Below are 19544 nucleotides of genomic sequence, written 5' to 3' on the forward strand. Positions count from 1 at the left end.
TCAGTGTGAGGACTCGTTATCACTGCAAAATGAAGCGCTCAATGTGGCAACGTGTTACATGAAATTTTACCTCAAATTAGAAAAAACGGAGACTCATGGAATGTTAGTAGAAGCAAGTGTATGGTATTGAATCAGTGAGTAAAATATGCGTGTTTTGAGTGGTAAAGAAATGGAAAGGAAAGTGTCGAGGATGAGCTGCGTTCGGGTCGACAGTCTACAAGCACAATCCCAGACAACATAGAACGAGTGTAACGGAAGCTTGGGGATGATCGGTACCTGTCCTTAAGTTAGCCCTGAAAGGCTTACGCTTCGCCGACTTTGCGGAAAGCGATTCCACGGGAAGCGTTTACTGACAGTTTCCAACAGCTTTACAACCGATATCAGAAGTAAAGGTGATTAATGGTGATTACTTTGAAGGCCAGTACAGGAATTCTGTTTGTAATTCTTTGTTTTCTTTATTTTCCGCTACCTACACCGAACTTTCCATATGCACCGTGTATATTTTTTTATTTTAAAAAGTGTCTGTATATAATTAAATAACACGGTAAGTATATTAAATACGAATGATTTGTAGTATGGCATATTCAAAGAAATTGTTTTTTATGATCAATATAACAAAGATGTACATCCCAACTTTGAAGTCATTTTCGCGCCACTCCCTGGACGGATACGTTTTAAAAAATCGGTCAACTGGATTCAGCATGTCCAAATTAGTACAAAGAAGTACAATTAGAAAGCGTGGACACTTTTACTATTGACATAAACGGTACTTCAAAGACTCAAAACTTTGAGGTCACTCGACTGTGATCCCATGAGTGTGTAAGCTTAAAATAGTTTGCAAAGTGAAATTAGAATATATTGAAGCGTGGCCACTTTTATAACTGACGTAAATTTCAAAGACTCTAACTTAATTTTTTTTTTCGTAACACCATAGACGGATAAATTTTAAAATAATTTCTTTGAATTCAGCGTCCTCAAATTAGCATAAAAAAGAGCAATTAAAAGTTTACTCAAGCGTGGTCACTTTTTACTAGTACCATGATCGGATGTTCTTTGCAAAACGCTGCTGCCCGAGGATGAGGAATGTTATTTTTCTCCGAAATGAAAACAGATCATAAACAATTATACTGTAAGCCGTTTAATTCTCAAAATTCGTGAGCCGTTAGTTGCCTTAACTCACTAGTATTATCACAATAATCTCGTGTTTACCGGATTTTATAAAACGGAATATATATATATATCCAGACAAAAGGATTGATCATGCATGAAAAGTACTTTTTTAACTGTACTTACTTTTATCATCAACACAATGAAACATGGGTTATTCAAAAAGAAAGAACAGATTTCAAACATTTATTTCTTCCAAACTACAAAAGATAGAAACATGATTCGAACGTTACCTGATTAAGAAAAGTTTACAATTTATTGTTAGTAATTATGGTGTGCATTCGATATGAGCACCGTGTGCCTTTTGTTGTGGTCGTCAGGATGCAATGCTTGCAATAACTGCAGTTTGTATGGCTTCATGTGCAGACGATGTTTTAGAACTCGCCATACATTTGGTTGCGGAATGTCAAGTTCTTTGCTTGCTCGTGATGTGGATTTCTTTGGGCTCCTTTCGTAAAGTGTACGAATACGCTCGACATTCTCGTTCGATATGCGTGGACGTCCCGTGCTTTTCCCTTTGCAGATGCAACCATCTTCTACGAATTTTCAATGCCACTCGTAAATTTGCTTATGATGCGGCGGTTGTTTATTAAATTGACGGCGAAATGCTCGCTGAACTGCAACAATGGACCCAAGTTTTGCCAACTGTAGCACACAAAAAGACTTCCCCTGTGGTGACGCCGCCATTTCACTACACAGACAAACAAACAACAGCGCCAATGCGGCCGTGATTGGAACTTCTATCCGAGCTGTTTAAATTGTAAACTTTTCTTAATCAAGTAACGTTCGAATCATGTTTCTATTTTTTGTAGTTTGGAAGAAATAAATGTTTGAAATCTGTTCTTTCTTTTTGAATAACCCTGTACTTTCGTGGTAAATAACACTGAGTATTAAGGACGGGTAATGTAATGCGTTTTGATGTTCTGTAGAATTACACCCCGCTTTATCTAAATAATCACATCCTCATATTAAACGATTTGTTATTCATAGTTTAAACACACATTAACGTACACGATATCACATTTATAACCAATAAACAAGTACCTGACTAAATATTTTTAAAAAGCTTCCGACAAGGTAATTTTATGCGTTTAGCCACACTTATCAATAGGGACGCCAGTTTCTCCACACAGGCAAAAAGCTCAGCCAATCACAATTTTTGCTTATATCAGGCACTATTGACGAATAGCAGACTAGAATGAACTGTTAATCCACATACACTACTCCTCAGTTAATGGGATCTTTTACTTTCAACGGGAAAGTCTTGCTGATTTGTTTTACACTATTTGCTGAACACTTGATGGTTGCTTTGTGGAGTAAGAATCCAACAACCAATTTCACTTCCAAGTCTAATGCGACGCAGAAGGCACTGAGATACAGGATGTCTTAAAAATAACGGCAGTAGTGTAATCCCCCCCCCCCCCCAAAAGGATATTTTATAGATCAAATTGGGAAACGTAAAATAGAACCGAATAAGGGAGTATTCAACAAATCTTGCTTACAGAGAGAAAGCCAGAAGTTTACAGACCTTTCGTAGATAGAAGAATAAGAATATAGATGAACACGTTAACATATTACGCTCAATGCGTTGCCCTTTGTAAAGAAAAAAAAAAAATCGCATTATTTATTTAATATTAGCATTCTCCATTTTGCCTGTACATTTTCAACTGTATTATTGATTTTCCTCAACTTGACAAATTCATTTTCCTAGTACCTGAAGAAAATGGAGTTTAATTCCTTGTCACACGCAGCTATTCAACATCTTTCTTAGCTACAACAAATGTCACATTAGTACATAAACTAGAACCTTGGCTGAATCATTCTCGATTCCTTTAATCGAAAAGTAAAAATGAAATGAAATCTTTGAGTTTAACGTCCCACGGTTATGCCGGTTAGGCTAAAGGAGACGGCGATTATGAGAAATGAATGAAAATGGTGGAATGAAGAAAGTGGGAGGAAACGGGAGAACCCCGAGAAAACCCACGCACACAGTGTTTGTCCACCACAAAGTTCACTTGGCGGGAGCAGGGTTTGAACCCGAGACCCCTAGCACCAGAGGTGAACGCTCTACCACTGAGCCACCGCGGCCCTTAATTAATCGAAAAGTAGGGCTTCAGACAAACGAGGGGTGATCAGTAAGTGAAGTGTGTATATATTATTACATATAACCAACAGATAGTACATAGATTAGGTTATTTTTAGACATAGTCCTGCACATAGGTTGAGGCACTTATCGCATCGTGGGATGAGTTTGAAGATTCCTTCCTCGTACAAATCCTGTCCTTGCGTGTTCAGCCACGTTGTTACGAAGTGTTTCACCTTCTCGTCTGAAGCGAAGCGACGGTCTCCGAGGTGCTTCTTCAAGTGCGGGAACAGATGAAAGTCGCTTGGAGCGAGGTCCGGGCTGTGAACGCGAGCTACATTCAAATCTGTTGATGCCGTGCTCCTCGTCGATGACGTTTTCTCTACCAACCGTAAACTTTCGATACCATTCTGCGACATACTGACGAGAAATTGCAGTCTCTTCGTATACCTTTACCGGCTGCCGGTGAATTTCAGCCGCGGTTACATGTTTTGCCCACAGAAATCGAATAACTATGCGGATTTCTTCGCGAAACAAATTATCTAAACGAGTCGCGATTACCCACAAGTAGCGCCGTGGCTGAAACTCTGCACAGTTGCCAACTCCATGTATTAAAATTACCGCACACTCTTCATTCCTCTTTAATAGACGAAACTTCAGAAATATCGGCCTTGTAGCGTTAGTTTCTGATCCTCCTTCGTATAAAGTCAAACGAACATAACCAAAGAAGCTCAACAGCATACGCAAACCAGTGATAAAACTAGAAACTCACCTCCGCCACCGCCTTGATAGGCAGGTGGTGGTTGCATTGGTGGCCCACCCATTTCATAAGGACCTCCCTGTGGTCCTGGCGCTCCATACGGATTGTACGGAGGAGGGTACATCGGAGGTCCCGGAGGAGGTTCTCCTAGTCTTTTCTGTTTCCTGCTCGACGTCTTCTGGGCAGCTAGAAAAGAAAGAAAGAAAGCAGAGAGGTTAATCTTATCTCAAACAAAGTTAAAACTATAAAATTTGTGTTTAGGAGAGGTCAAAACACTTACAGTCTAGTACAAGTTTTGACAGAATTCCACATATTACAGAATCCAACAGAGAATGGGCATACATTAACGTTCTTATTTCGTAAACACGAGGTCCTCGGTTCAAATTCGTAACTCACCTCTCCTGACTGAGAATTTTCTTCATCTAACAATATGAAAAATGTCTTTACGTAATACAAAGGACACTTTTTAAAAGTAAAATTCGTTTGTAAATATTATATCATTTGAAATTTGACGCGCCCTTGACAACGAGCGCTCGCAGGTTCCCGGCATTCCTTGCGTACAACTACACCCAATGTGCCTTCACGGCGTCAGTCTGTACACTTCGCTGTGCGAGGTTAACATGTTTAAGAAAACAGAGCGGCTCAACGACTGTGAAATACGATCAGTCATCCGACTCCTAACAAGAAACATGAGAGCTGTGAATATTCATCGCCAGATATTTGTTGATGGCTTAATTTGGAGTATAGTGTCTCGTTCAGTACCACGGCTATACGAGACTGGACCTACAGCTTTAAAAAAGGATCCGAACCACGTTTCCACCGGGAATCAAACCCGGGTCTCCAGCTCCAAAGGCTGCAGGCCAAATATATAACCATGAGGCAGTTCCCATCGCCAAGTATGTGAGGTGTATAGTGACATTACAATACGTGATAGCAAAGTGCGAGATCAGATTTTCCCACGGAGGATCGGGAAAACGGTCACCTGTAATGACTGATGATTTGGTACACGCTGTTGAAACCACAATTCAACTACTAGCGACTACCATCTCTTTCGCCGTCTGAAGACCTCCCTTGGTAGCAACCGTTTCGACATACATAAATAAGTGAAAACGATTGTGAATAACGGGTTACTACAACAGGTGGCAAAGTTCTATCAGCAGAGTATTCAAAAACTCGTCCTTCGTTACGTTTAGACCGACAAGGAAATTACGTAAGGAAACTGGGAATTATCCGTAAATTTATAAAATAAATGTTTTTTAGGACAATGTTTATTTACTTGTTCCGTTTTAATTGAAAAAAAAAAAAAATTCAAACCTTGGTCAATATCTCAAAATTCCTTCTCGCTTTTCATGATTACATGGCTTCACACTTCTGTATCTGAAACTTCGTTCATAAATATCACGTACATGCATTTCGTACTAACTAAAACAGAGCAGGTATAGACAAAAATTACACGTTAGGATATACATCACTCCTCACAGCTCAAACAAAACTAAATAACCATATAATTTTTGTAACTGATCAGTCAAAGTGCACAAACTAGGCCCTACGTATACAAAGCCAAAACGAAACAGCAACAGTTCATTAATAATACTAAAAGAATAGAAGTCTCAATGAGAAAATTTAATTATAAGGCAAATAAAAAAAAAAAAAAGTAAACTAGCAATATTCTACAGATCAACATCAAATGGGCTTTATCAATATTATCTATTTTTTCTCTCCAGTAAATAACTACAAATATATAACTAAAAATAAAGAATAAATAGAATACAAGCACTACTCATTACATATATTTAAATTAAAAACCATAAATAATACTAGAAATATGTCACAAAGAAAGCAAGATGTGGTGGCTAAATGGATACTGTATCTCTGCATTACTAACGCATGCACCTTAGTGCAATTAACCATGCATATAAAAGATAATTTTTAATAGGTTTAAGTATAGCCTATAAGAAGTATTAAAACAAAAATATAAATAAACAAGGTAAGTCTGTGGACAGTGCACGACTTCTGTTCTAAAATGTGTGGAAATCGTTTGGTATTTATTAAGTAACGAAAAAATAAAATTTATATTTTTCCACTGCCTATATATTTCTTCAGGGACATTGTGGCTACAAAATTAACAACTTGATTTCTATTACATTCTTCAAGAAATAAGGAAAACCACAATTAGATGACGCTTTATATATATATATATATATATATATATTTCACAAAAAGTTTATTGGTAACCACTCCGTGTAATTCAATATTGCAGTTATAAAAATATTTCGTTAGCAGGTGTTTATGAAGCTCTATGAATACAGAAGTCCCTATTTAAATCGTATTGAAGTTCCTTATGATACACAAACATCATGATATGAGAAAGTAACCTTGCATTACACGAATAAATAGTTCAAGGGGTTACGGGCATTTACAAAATAAGAGAATTAATAAATCGTTTAGCGAAATGTTGAACATACTGAAGCCATATTTAGAGACAACTTGGCAGTTTCCAACTACTTATGGATTTTTTTCTTTTCTCATAACTATCAATACTGAAATCTTTCTATTTTATGTCCCATGGTTATACCGTGCTGGCTAACAGAGACGATGATGGGAATGGATGAAATGAGTGGAAACGAGAGAAGCCCGAGAAAATCTACGCACACGGTGTTTGTCTATCATAGGCCCACTTGCCGCGAGCTGAGATCGAACCACTGACCCCATGCATTAGAGATGATCATTCTACTACTGAGCCACAGCAGACCTGGACACTTTCAATTAGTATACGAAAAAAAAAAATACTGTAGTAACTAAGTTAAACCTCTTATAGTGAATACGTCAATTTTTATTTTACTATAATTAAAAAAATATCAACAAGGGAAATATCTCCAACGCTGGTCAAGAAATTATCTGGTAGATATTGCAAACGATGGCAAAATGCTTAGCATTTCTTTACGCGTTTTATTAGTTCTCTCATTGTGCAAATATAATCTTCAATGATTTACTTGTGACATAAACGTTAATGAAATGAAATGAAATTTTGAATTTTACGTCCCACGGTTATGCCGGTTAGGCTAAAGGAGACGGTGATAATGAGTAATGAATGAAATGGTGGAATGAAGAAAGTGGGAGGAAACGGGAGAACCCCGAGAAAACCCACGCACACGGTGTTTGTCCACCACAAAGTTCACTTGGCGGGAGCAGGGTTTGAACCCGAGACCCCTAGCACCAGAGGTGAACGCTCTACCACTGAGCCACCGCGGCCCCATAAACGTTAATTATTCATAGTATTTGTGTACCATAAGGAACCTCAACATGACTGTTCATTATAATAGAGATTAGTGTGATTATAGAATTGAAGTGGAAAAATACAAATTAACTGCCCTAGATCATTACAGTAACTATCAAACATTTTTTAATAATATTCCGTTACATCAAATTATTATGTACGAATTACACAGAAGAGTTTCTCAAACGCAACATAACGGGACATTTCAAGAATAACGTACAGCTATACCTACATAATAATAAACCTAATTTTATTGTGCCTGTGAAAATGTCCAAAATGTAGAACACAACACATTGAGCCAAAGTTTCACGTAAACCAATAAAATGCTTCAGAGTTATCTTTTACCTATAAGGGATAAAATGCCTTTCGCGGGACAAAATTTGGATGTCCAAAACCAATCTTTGGATGCCCAAAAAGAACCCAGAAATTAACAAAGGCAAAATTACACGTCTCATGGACAACCCATTGCCAGTGACTAGACATTCCTGGGATACCCAAAAGATGTTTCTGTGGTATGTTGAAAGTTTATACAAGCTATCCCTTGATGTCCGTGGGTTACTTCGTTACTCGTGAAAGGATATCCCTTGGACCTCCAAGAATGTCTCTCAAAGAACCCAGACGTGTCCTATAGGAATTCTACACGAAGTCACAGTTTCAGGACATAAATGGACATGTCCAATGGCAAAAATGGTTGTCTTATGAACATCTCGCTATTTCTTGATTGGATATCTCGTTAACCGTAATTGGACATGTCCAAGGAATGTCTCTGTGATATGTTGGAATCTAACCTAAGCTACACTTACAAAAAGGTAACTATAAATGTACCACATTGACTTGACACCTAATTTTCCGTTCCGAGCGCTGCTATCGGCTGAAGGAATTCCACTCCCTTTTGCTGAGGCTCTCTTGCTTAGCAACAGTTGAACCCTTATTGGCTCAACGCATGGCTGTGTCGAGGGTGAGCTTTAGTTCGCACTTCTGCCACGGCTCAAGACATTTTGGCAGCACTTTAACTCATCCTAAACTACATTTATTCAAACATACACAAGAAAAATATAACGCAAGCCTACCTTGCGCAAGGAATTTAGTATAGAAAAATAAATTGGCATCGATTTGTAAGTATTATAAAGTCAGTATTAGTAGCTCTGCCCTTAATCCCTCACCTTTAATGTGTTACCAGTAACACGTACGTTAACGTTACATCAGAATAAACCAGTGCTGCAAAATTCTATTGCGTCTTCGACCCCCCCCCCTCCCCTCCAGCCCTTTCCTCTAGAACATTAGCAGTGAAGCTACATCGGTGTATGTCCCTTGTAGTCACGGATGGAACAAACTGCAGTTGTAAACACAATGCTTTATGAGGAGTCTCCAATCTCTCTTACTAAGGTTAGCAGTGCAGGACGAGAATCACGTAGTAATAAACAGTAATATATAACCGAAGCTGTACCTAATAAAGCAAAGAAACAATTTTCTAATTCTTCTGAATCGTGTTTTTGTTATTTGTAAAGAGAGTTTAAAGGTACTCCTTTTGCAAGTAACACACCAAGGATACATACGTACTTAATGAAAATGAAATAAAAAGCGAAAATAATAAATATGTAAGACGGGTTAAGTGCCAGAAATGCAAAAAATACATAAAATTTGAAGGAAAGGAAACATGAATTGGTTATTTTTCATTAAATTCGTGCTAATAAAAGAAGTGTAATGTGGCATTTTCAAGTGTTAGAAGCTGCTATTTTGTAATGTTAAAAGTGTTATTAGTGTTGTTGGTACTATTTTGAGTGGAGGCATGCTGACGTCAGACATTGTGGTGTAATGACGACATTAATTGCCAGCATTTAAATACGGTAGTTTCATATGACGGGTGTCAAGTTTCGATTGTGAATCACAACCCTATGTTGCTGAAGAAAAAAACTTATTACTTATGTGGAGAGGAACGAATTATTGAAATTGAGCAGAAAGTATGGCAAATGTAGACAGGCATTAAAAATAATAATAATAATAAAAGAGGGCACATATATATTTTCAAATGTGACAGTCGTATTGATGGTATGAAATGTCATTGGAAAGTCGGCAATGAAACACTTTTTCCAGGATACAAAGTTGTCGATAAAGAAGGTACCTAACCTAACGCTTTTAGCGACATCCTCGTTTATGAGCATACCCACCATCGCTGACGCGCCTGTTCCCTAAGGACGTACGCCCTCGCTAATGCCCGGGACCTCTGCCCTGATTTGGTTAGATAGCATTCGTGCTTTTTATTAACCACCTAGTGCCGGTTGGTTTGTCTTACACTGTTTTTTTATGGAATTTCCGGACGCAGTATTCACACGCAAAACGGTAAAGTCCTCTCTCAAAGTGACTGTGAACAGAGCAATTCTTAAGAAACACTTTCTAAGAGAATGACAGTGAATTTTCTCATAAATGGCAAAGTTTTAATGTTTTTCAGTCTGAAAAAACTGGACCTATTTTGCGGCACAAACGTCATAAAAACTGTAAGTTATTTATAGATATTTCTGGGCTTCGGCGAGCACACTATTCAAGGAAAGAACGAAGCTGCCTGGGACCTGTTAGGTACCACCGCATGAGAAAAAACCAGGAAAAACCTTACTCAGGATGGCTGGCGTAGAAAAGCTGTTACACCTTTTCGACCGAGTGTCCTCACCGGGAATCCAACCCGAAACCGCTCGTACCAAAGGTGAGGGCGTTACCAACAAACGTAAAGGAGAAAAACAAGGGTAAGTCTCAAAGATAACCTGTTACAGAGGAACATAACTCGGGAAAATGTGAACCTTTCTCGTTTTATTTTCTTGGCATCTGCGGAGCCTATAGCCGAGAATATCACCCGAGAGTGGGAGCATTAGGGTACTTCCGCTGAAAACCTATTTGAAGCAAGTTACTTTACATATTAGTGCATGTAAGGTATTAAACGAATTTATAATGTATAAATGATTATCATACGGGGAACTGAATAGTAATGACGCTTACATTATTTATGTTACTACTTTAGTCCAAGATATAGCGCCTTCATAAACGTTTCTTTTTTTTCTTTTAATTGTAAGTTTGCCAGCATATTTTCCAATATCGCAATTTATCTTTTTGATAATAATAACGGTAACTAAACTCATTTTACATTGTCTAATACATATTTAAATAAAATATTCCAATACTGGAAGAACTACTTCCAAGTCCAGTGATTCCAAAGTTCAAATACTAACAACTGAATTTAATTACCCGTATGGGAAGGTTCCAACGTGGATATATCAAGCATAATTTTGAAGGTAACACTACTTAGTGTTATCTAACACACTAGCAATACAACTGTTTATACTTCAACTAGCAAGTTAAATATACAATACGATAACTTTATTTTATTTATGTTAAGAGCACACACGTGAAATACCGCCGCTTTACCATGAAAGCACACCACATCAAACTTATTCGTGACAACGTACACTTACGATGCCTCGCTCCTGATGCATTATAATTCATTTTTCACTAATAAATATTGGTAAACTCCACAAATAACTTTCCAATATTTACTGCACAACTCAAACCTAAATAAAATATAATTTTGTCTCCTTATAACTATGTGTCCATTTTGCTTGGATCCATCATTATATTCCAACAAATCCCAACCAACTTGTCACCAAAAACAACAACATAACGTGTAGCGAAGTGCAATGTTGCCACTGCATTTCCGACTTACAAATTGTAAATCCATTTCTCCGTTCTTAACAACCCAATCCTTTTTATAATTCAACTTTTCAGCTTCTGTTTATATATTTGAAAGATTACGGAGAAATGATTCAGAAAGTATTTCTCACCCTGTTAACATTTATTCACCGTGCAAACATCATTGCATGGCTATTGATAAACAGAGACTTTCAGTTTAACGCGGTATCAATCTATCTTTATTTTCCAAATATTGTTAGCCTTCATGTAGGATATTGTTAGTCTGCTTTTTTTCTTTAAATTGTTTGCAGCACTTTTAACAGACCAGATAGCTCAGTATTCTTTCATGCTTCAATTCGTCATCGAAAATGAATTTGTTTCGTATGAGGATTAAGTATACGTAAAAATGTGTGTGGGTTTAGAAAAGACCATCTGCAAGATTTGAGAGACCAAACTATCTGTAAGATTTGAGCACGGAGTACCGCACATTGCTAACAGATGTCTCTTCTGTATCTTTGACCTGTACAAACTTATACAAACAATCGTTGTTATGAATTCGTGTGATAGGCTAACTACATTAAAATTTAACAAATATGTTTTTTTTTTCCTTTTCTACTAATTTTACACATCAATTATTCACGAATCGATAAAAGAAGAAACCTAATATAGATATATTCGGTTTCTGCATCATAAACCTCGATCAACAAAACAAAAAATACATCACTCTTCCCAGTGTGAACACCACTAATACTTTCGTACTTGGTCTAGTACCTTTTATAATAATTTATTTTATAATTATTTATTTTAGTGTTCTAGTACGTTCACCAACAAATCTAGTACTTTTCTCCTCCTCTTCTTTTCTCATAAATACATTTGGGAGAGAAGAAGGAACCTGAAGAAAATTTGGTAATGTACGAAAATTTCACTGTTTCTGATAACTTTTTTCTGCGATTTTTCAACATTGGTATTTACAAGACCAGAAGTGGGGCTTAGGTGCCATCCGGTCGCCTCCTCCAACTAATGAGTGACCACAGTAAACAATATTACATATTTGGTGATCCGTTTAAACAGTAGGATTTTAAATAATTAGAACTCAATTTTCGGAATAAGCGCATTTTATGATATTTCTTGTTTTCTCCGACATCCTCTATACTTGTCATTCTTGCGTTTCTTTAGTGGTTTAACAGAGAGTTCTAATACACCAATTAAGCAGAGATTCCGCCAGGATTTTTAGTTTGGGGGTGTAAAGTCAAAATTGGGAGAGTGCAAGTGCTTTGCACGGTTTGTATCGAATTTTGACTTAAAAAAAATAAAGTTGGGGTTCTATCAAGGATATGTGGTGAGTCACTCCCCCACCCAAAGGAAGACGGAGCTGCCGGAATCCTTCTAATAAGATATTAAACGTCGTAAAATGTCATAAATAGAGTGAAACGGAAGCAGATAAAATTTTAGTAGTTTCCCCCCAGATCTAGTAATTTTTTTCTGCATAGTTTAGTACGAAATATTTATGTTAGGTGGTCACGCTGATTCTTCCTATGGAATCCTTTCTATGCAATTCTAAAAATTAAAATTGTGGTTCACGATCCCTTTGAAATACGAAAGCTTCGATGCTTCGAGATTTATTTTGTCGACAGACATTTAAGTGATCAATTGACTTTCTCGTAAGAAGAAAATGAGCAGAGAGCTCTTAATGTGTTTGATTTTGATTGCATACTGCCCCGTAATCAAACCTCTTTGACGACTATGGGTCTTGGTTCTTGGGTGATTCTCCCTACCCAAGTAGTTATTGAATGTAAACCTCATACATATCTGACAGAGAAAGCATAAATTTCTTCGAGCTGACCTCGTAGAAACGAACATCCTTTAATGACAATAGCAATAATAATATGCAAAATACTTTTTAGTTTCCAAAATTTGTAAAGAGCTGCCAATACGGTAAAATAGCTAGTGCAATGAAGTTAAAGAAGAAACAAAAATGGAAAATCAGGCATTGAAATTATTATATACAGCTTATATACAAAATTGAGATTTTTGATTTCCAAACTATGCTATACATAAGTGTCGGAAGTATTATAGAACGGCTTTGTCCGTTCGTCTGTCTGTCGACAGGTATCAGAGCGAAAACGGTAAGAGATATCAAGATGCAGATTTGTTTTTTCAGTCGATTCAGCGCCCCAAGGATAGATTCCATTTCCTCCGGACGTGGTTCAAATTAGTCATTTCGGGTTTCAACGTTCCTCGCCATAAAACAAAAACGGAAACAGATACCGAGAAGCGGATTTTTTTGAAAACGATTCGCCGTCTCAAGACAACGTACTATGACTATCCCGAAAATTCTACAAAGTCCCGAAGTGGTTCAAATTTAATATTTCTTCCGGTTTCAATACTGATTTCCAAAGAACAAAGACAATAAGAAATATCAAGATGCGGTTTTATGCAATCGATTCATTGTCCCAAGGATAGGTTCTATACCTTCTGTAATAACCCTCTGTTCAAACCGGAATTGGTTTAAATTAGCCATTTCCAGTTTCAACACTTATCGCCATAGAATAAAAATGGTCAGATATAGCGGCAAGTGCGCTTTGAAATCGATTCAGTGTCTCAAGAGAGTGTATCGTCACAACTCACAACCGGCTATCGAAACTGAAGGCGGTTAAGATTAACTATTACGTCTGGTTTCAATATTGATTTTCATAAAGCTAGAGCAAAAGTAGTAAGAAATACTGAACTTTTTTTTTTTTAGTTGAATTCAGCGTCCTAAGAATAGGTTACATATCTTCCGTTAATTTTAGTTTAAACTTGAATTTGTTCTAATTAACCATTTCCAGTCTCAGCATTTATCACCATAGAGCAAAATAGCAAGAAGCTTTCTGCAAACGATTCAGAGCCTCAATAGAACAAACTATCACAACCCGCAACATTTTAACAAAACCGGAAGTGGTTGAGAGCAATATCGGTAAGAGATATCGAGATACAGTTGTTTGCAATTGATTCCAAAGAATTAGTTCTAACTTTCTATCCAAACCGGATGTGATTCAAATTGACGATTTCTGGTTTCAACATTTATTGCGATAGAACAAAAATGGAAGCTAATATATTGCGACAAGCAGCTTTCTGTAAACTATTCAGAGTCCCAAGAGTACATAACATCAGTATCCGCCACTGGAGTCTCTGGCATGTAAAATTTGCAGGGGGGGGGGGGCATAAAAAAATTGATTTAAATGGTACTTCCTAGTCCAACCTGTTTATTATCTTCGATTCCATTTTACCCCTCTGCTTACCTTCACGGATCCCCTGACAAGTAAGGGACCATATGGTTGTCGCGCAAATCAGATGCAGACATACGCCATCTGATTGAGCATGCCATAGGGAGCGGAGCGAGGAAAGAGGAAACATTGAATGTCGGCAATTTTGAAAAAAGTCAGGAATGACGGGAAAAGTTAATTTCTTGCAAACAGGGAAAGAAAGTCAACCAAAAGAAAGAAACTAAACATAACAAGGGCATCAAGGACGAAGAAAGATCATAATCAGGGTTGGCATCCGGACCGCAGTGTTGCCAGCGCTGCATAACATTGATATGGAAGATATAGCACAGTATAGCAATTCATGCACAAGGAAAAAAATTAGTAACTCAAAAGATAATTGAAAAGACTCTGTACACGTGCGTAAAAAGGTTTAACTAGTCGTGAGTGAATATTACACCCGCGTGAATACAAATAGAGGAAAATAGAAAACAGTACGCACCATTTGTAGTTTAATTGCAGTTGACGTGAAGATCACGAAGAATGCGTGGTCAACACACAAACATTTCTCGCAGTGAGCACATCGGATGAAAGCAAGCTGGTCACACGCGTCTCTGCAGCATTCCTCTGTGAGTCCTTTTTCAAAGCAATATGCGGAAGGTGTTTCAAACTATCCAGGATGTTCATTGGAGTGCTATACCTTTCATATCAATGTTAAGCAGCGCTGGCAACACTGTGGTCCGGATGACAACCCTGATTATGATCTTTCTTCGTCCTTGATGCCCTTGTTATGTTTAGTTTCGTTCTTTTGGTTGACTTTCTTTCCCTGTTTGCAAGAAATTAACTTTTCCCGTCATTCCTGACTTTCTTCAATTTTGCCGACATTCAATGTTTCCTCTTTTTTCGCTCCGCTCCCTATGGCCCTTAGCACCTTAAATTTTTGTGTTCTCCATATCTTTTCATGCTCAATCAGATGGCGTATGTCTGCATCTGATTTGCGCGACAACCATATGGTCCCTTACTTGTGAGGTATATCAAGAACTCTGTTATAATCGTTTCACAGCCTGAATATTATATTCCAAATAAAAAATTATTATTATTTATGTTATTCTATTGTTAGTAAATAATTAAATTAGAATAAAATATTGAATATTTTGTACTTCAAAATATTGGGGAGGATGTGTCCCCCTCGTCCCCTCCGCCAGAGACAGAAATCCATGTCTCATACAGCCTCGCTGCTGGAAGGAACGCTAAACTATAATGAATAAATAAACTGATTCTGACCCTATAAAAGTATACACAGGAAGAGATATATTACAGTATTAACATATTACGTTTCTTCGAAACTTAAAAAAAAAAAAAAAAAGAAAAAGAAAAAAAAAGAAAAAGGAAAAATATTTTTAATTGTAGGTAAACTGACCCCTGAATTCAGGTATCTTGTTTCTGTGAGTTTGTCTCATTACTCTCGTAACAGAAAAAAAAGAAAGAAAGAAATAGAAAAATAGTTCTAACTATGTATGAAACAGGATAAGTCACAATTTGTTTTCAGTAATTGGGAAATTACGTAAGAAATTCTAGCAGTTACAAATGACATAACAATAGAGCCAATTTATACAACTTTTCTCTGTATCAAAATAATACATATATGTAGTCCAGAACAGAATAGGGGAATAATTCTAGTATTCATTTTGCACAGTGTATATGTGAAGGTATTCTAGCTGATTCATAGAATTTACATATAGAAATAAAAAATCCAGTCGTAATAAATAAATAAATAATAATCCTTTATTTTGGAGGCATTCCATATCAGTTTTCGCAAGATTCTGCGCACAGCAACAAAATGTGAAACTTGCAACAACTCATTATAACTTCTATATCGATTATCGCAAACTACATTGCAAATTTTGCATTGCGTAAACGGAAATCGTTACCGAATCACCGTTTATTGATATTTTATCAATATTTCTTACGTTTTTATTATCCCCAATGAGTTAATTTAGTAGGCTACTTCCAGTGTGTGTAACTTAAGAACCAGAAGACTGATACACTACAATATTTCATACATATAGTAGGTCAACGTATACCACTATGCTGTTTGTTCCCGTTCGGATGAGTTCCGTTCATTTCTATTTCCATTTACTTTTGTTCCCCAAAACCTGGCTCAACTTTTGACCGCTTATAATTCGAGAAACGAAAACCTGAACAATTAATTCCCCATGCAGGTAAAGGCTACCATGTCAAGTTTCATGCTGATCGGTATATAGAAATTATATTGTATACATTCTACTATCTTGGTCACTCAAAATTAATTTTACTATTGGTTAAAACCCTGAGAATACTTTTCATTTAGGCTGACCAACATGGCTTTTCGTAGATATTGCATTAGTATCCACTGACGAGTCTAAGGGGTGGGGGGCAAGAGGGCGTGTCACCTCTGGTTAGTTAGCTCACTCAGACACTTCTATTGTAATGTAGATCATTTAATGAAAAGTATTTTTTTCGGTAAAAAAAATAGCTGCACCTCCCAGAAACTTTTTTTTTACCCTCTTCTTGCTTCCCTCAAAAACTGAAGCTGAAGTCGCCGCTGTGCAGAGGATATTTTCAAGGTGGACATCAGCAAGGGCGCCGATCCTGGGGAGCCGAGGGGACCCGCCCCAACCCAAAGCTCATGTGGGCCCCCGTGTTGTATTTATGAATATACAATATTTTGCATAATTTGAATGCAATTTGTCTTAAAATCCTCATCTATATATATATATATATATATATATATATATATATATATATATATATATATATATATATATATATATATATATATATATATATATATATATATATATATATATATATATATACGTTCTGTATCTGAATGCCCCCCCCCCCAATTTCCAAAGAAATCGGCGCCCTTGGATATCAGTTATCCAGAAAAGAAACAAAAATGATTCAGTTTCAGATATAACGTAAGAAAAAACATTTTCAACAATGTCCCAGTTGGGCCGGGACCGATATGTGGGGCTGGTTTTTGCACACGATTGCTGTATGTGCTACACTCGGATCGGCGCTCAACTTTGCTTCTTTCCGTCACAACTTCCTGTCACAAATACATGTCGTGAACTTTTTGCCATTCCTTTTCTTTTTCTTTAATAAGAAACGGAACACTACTTTCCGGTAAAATGCCAAAATACCGATATTTTTTCTCTACCACACAAGGGTTCTGATGCAATTAAAGAGAATCCCTAAAGACATGGAAGAAAGAAGGTAACTCATTATGTAAAGGACGTTATGAGGTAAAGCGATGACGTGTGTTAATCTGAGCCTGTGCTATTTTTCCTCGTTTGCTGCCGACATTTCAAGGTCTTTAAAGCGGAGGCGCAGTATGTGGCTTTGGCAGAACAGTATCTGTTACGAGAAGAGCAAGCAATTGATCGAATAGAATTTAACATCCTTATTATTTCCATTTCAGCATGACAAGCATCTTTCATTCCTGTAAAAAAACTTCCAGTTCGGTATTTGGTAAATGACGCTTCCCACAGTACAGGAATTAGTTCATTTGCAGGGCGCCTTTTGTCGTGGGGGTATAGCTCAGTGGTAGAGCATTCGACTGCAGATCGAGAGGTCCCCGGTTCAAACCCGGGTGCCCCCTCTGAATATTTTTTTCTTTGTGTTGATACTTTTTAAAGATTCCAAATAGTCCTTTTTATTTCAAAATTGTTCCATACATACTTTCCATTGGCGTACCAATGACATTTGGCTGTAGGGGATCGTATCCTTTCTGAGAATTGAAAGAATCTTTCACAAGAATTGTTAATTTTCTTTTTACATTACTTCTGATTCTGCACGCCTATTCTTGTTGCACTATCTTAGCGATTTACTAGGATTCGCGCTTTGATCTATTTTAATTCTCATCTCTTCAAATTATTTTTTCTCTCTTCTTTAATTAGGCCTATATAGCTTCTCACTTGCGTATTCAGACTGCGATTCATCTAGAATTGGTTTTGTTTATTGCTTCTTTTATTTCTATTTTTCTTTATTTTCTAAAACACAAATTTTATGTGCTTTAACTTTACACTGTGATAGATAAGCAAAAATGTATGTCAGAATTTGTTTTAAATTATATATTACCAATGTTCCATTAGTGCTAAGTGACTAAGAAAATCTGATCTATCTTAATGACATACCAAAAAAAAAAAAAAAATCTATTACAGGTTTACTCATAATTTACTGTTACAAATTTGAGTGAAAGTTAACATACCGTACTAGTACACTTACCTATCTCATCATTCCGTTCGTTTTTGAATAGGTCTAGCTAGTTACTTAATAAATATTGTCAGCGATTTTGCAATAAAACAGAGCCACTGTGTTGATGATGTATATGGATATCCTTTTGCAAAATGGAAGTGTGGAGCATGAAGAGAACCAATCAGTTTTCAAATGTCCACCTTGACCCTTTATGCAAGCCTGGTTTTCCAGGCCATTTGTTTCCTGCTAGACGAATTAGAACACTGTCGGTGGGCAATTGGCGGGCTGCCTTGCCGTTGACTATGTGCGCTTCAGGGAGTCACGTTAGGGTGTCTCTTGTCCAGTGTTCAAAGTGGAAGAAAAGCAGAGGCGGTATGTTTTATTACGATTTTGACTCTACATACTGGCTACCTAAATGTTGAATTACAATGAGGGTATGTTGCCTAAAAGATTGAATTTCTATTTATATAATGACTGAAAACCACTGTAGTTAAGGGGTGGGCAGGAGGAAGGCATGGAGAAGCTTTGATTCCTCGGCAACAACTTTCTGAAAAAAAAAAATCTCCTTATGTTGTATTATACAGAATATTTAAGAACTGAGCTTTTATATAAACAATTTCCTCCCGCGGGAAAATTCCCAGACTCCTCACTCTACTGAGGGGTATTCCAAACCCCCGGAAGATCCGCCCCCACAGCAGACAATCCCTAAAACTGCTCATGCTCAAAACACGACATTTATTGGACTCGGGCTCCGGCGTTTTGGAATAAACATACAGAAGAGTCTGACTTGAGCTTGGGATCGAAAGTGTTAATATATTGAAAAATGTCTACTATAACGTTAATTTAATAAGATGCAAGTGTAACATGAAAATAAAAATCACCCCAAAACATCAGTGGCCGGCCAGTCTAGCCGACTACTGGAATGTCAACAAATGCTTTAACACAGAAGTCGGACACCATAAAATAATTTAAATTTTTAAGTATTCACTATTTTTAATATGTTCAGTGGAATATAGCGTATTTCAAGTACCAGGAAAAAACTATTATTTCATAATAATATGATATATTTAAAAAAGATTATTACCTTAACAATGAGAA

General features: G+C 36.9%; 1 protein-coding gene and 1 non-coding gene across 5 annotated transcripts in view; one reads left to right on the top strand and one right to left on the bottom strand.

Annotated features, from left to right (window-relative positions):
- The window catches only part of Yif1 (Yip1d-interacting factor 1), a 118401-nt gene extending 107436 nt beyond the window's left edge, over positions 1-10965 (bottom strand). Inside the window, exons 1-2 of one of the 4 annotated variants that reach the window (XM_081730112.1) lie at positions 10743-10965; positions 4023-4196 (exon numbers count right to left, since the gene is read on the bottom strand). In XM_081730112.1, coding sequence (XP_081586238.1) covers positions 4023-4196; positions 10743-10779 — 211 coding nt within the window. In that variant the 5' untranslated portion in view covers positions 10780-10965. Of the gene's footprint in view, positions 1-4022; positions 4197-10521; positions 10673-10742 lie in introns of those variants that run through there. The other 3 variants (XM_081730114.1, XM_081730115.1, XM_081730113.1) reach the window with 3 other exon arrangements.
- Positions 10966-17778: 6813 nt separating this feature from the next.
- On the top strand, positions 17779-17850 carry TRNAC-GCA (transfer RNA cysteine (anticodon GCA)). The gene has a single exon. It is a non-coding gene; the product is annotated as a tRNA-Cys (tRNA).
- Positions 17851-19544: the final 1694 nt, after the last annotated feature.

The sequence above is a fragment of the Thermobia domestica genome, chromosome 11 (assembly GCF_964235325.1).
Source record: "Thermobia domestica chromosome 11, izTheDome1.hap1.1, whole genome shotgun sequence".
NCBI classification, from domain to species: Eukaryota; Metazoa; Arthropoda; class Insecta; order Zygentoma; family Lepismatidae; genus Thermobia; species Thermobia domestica.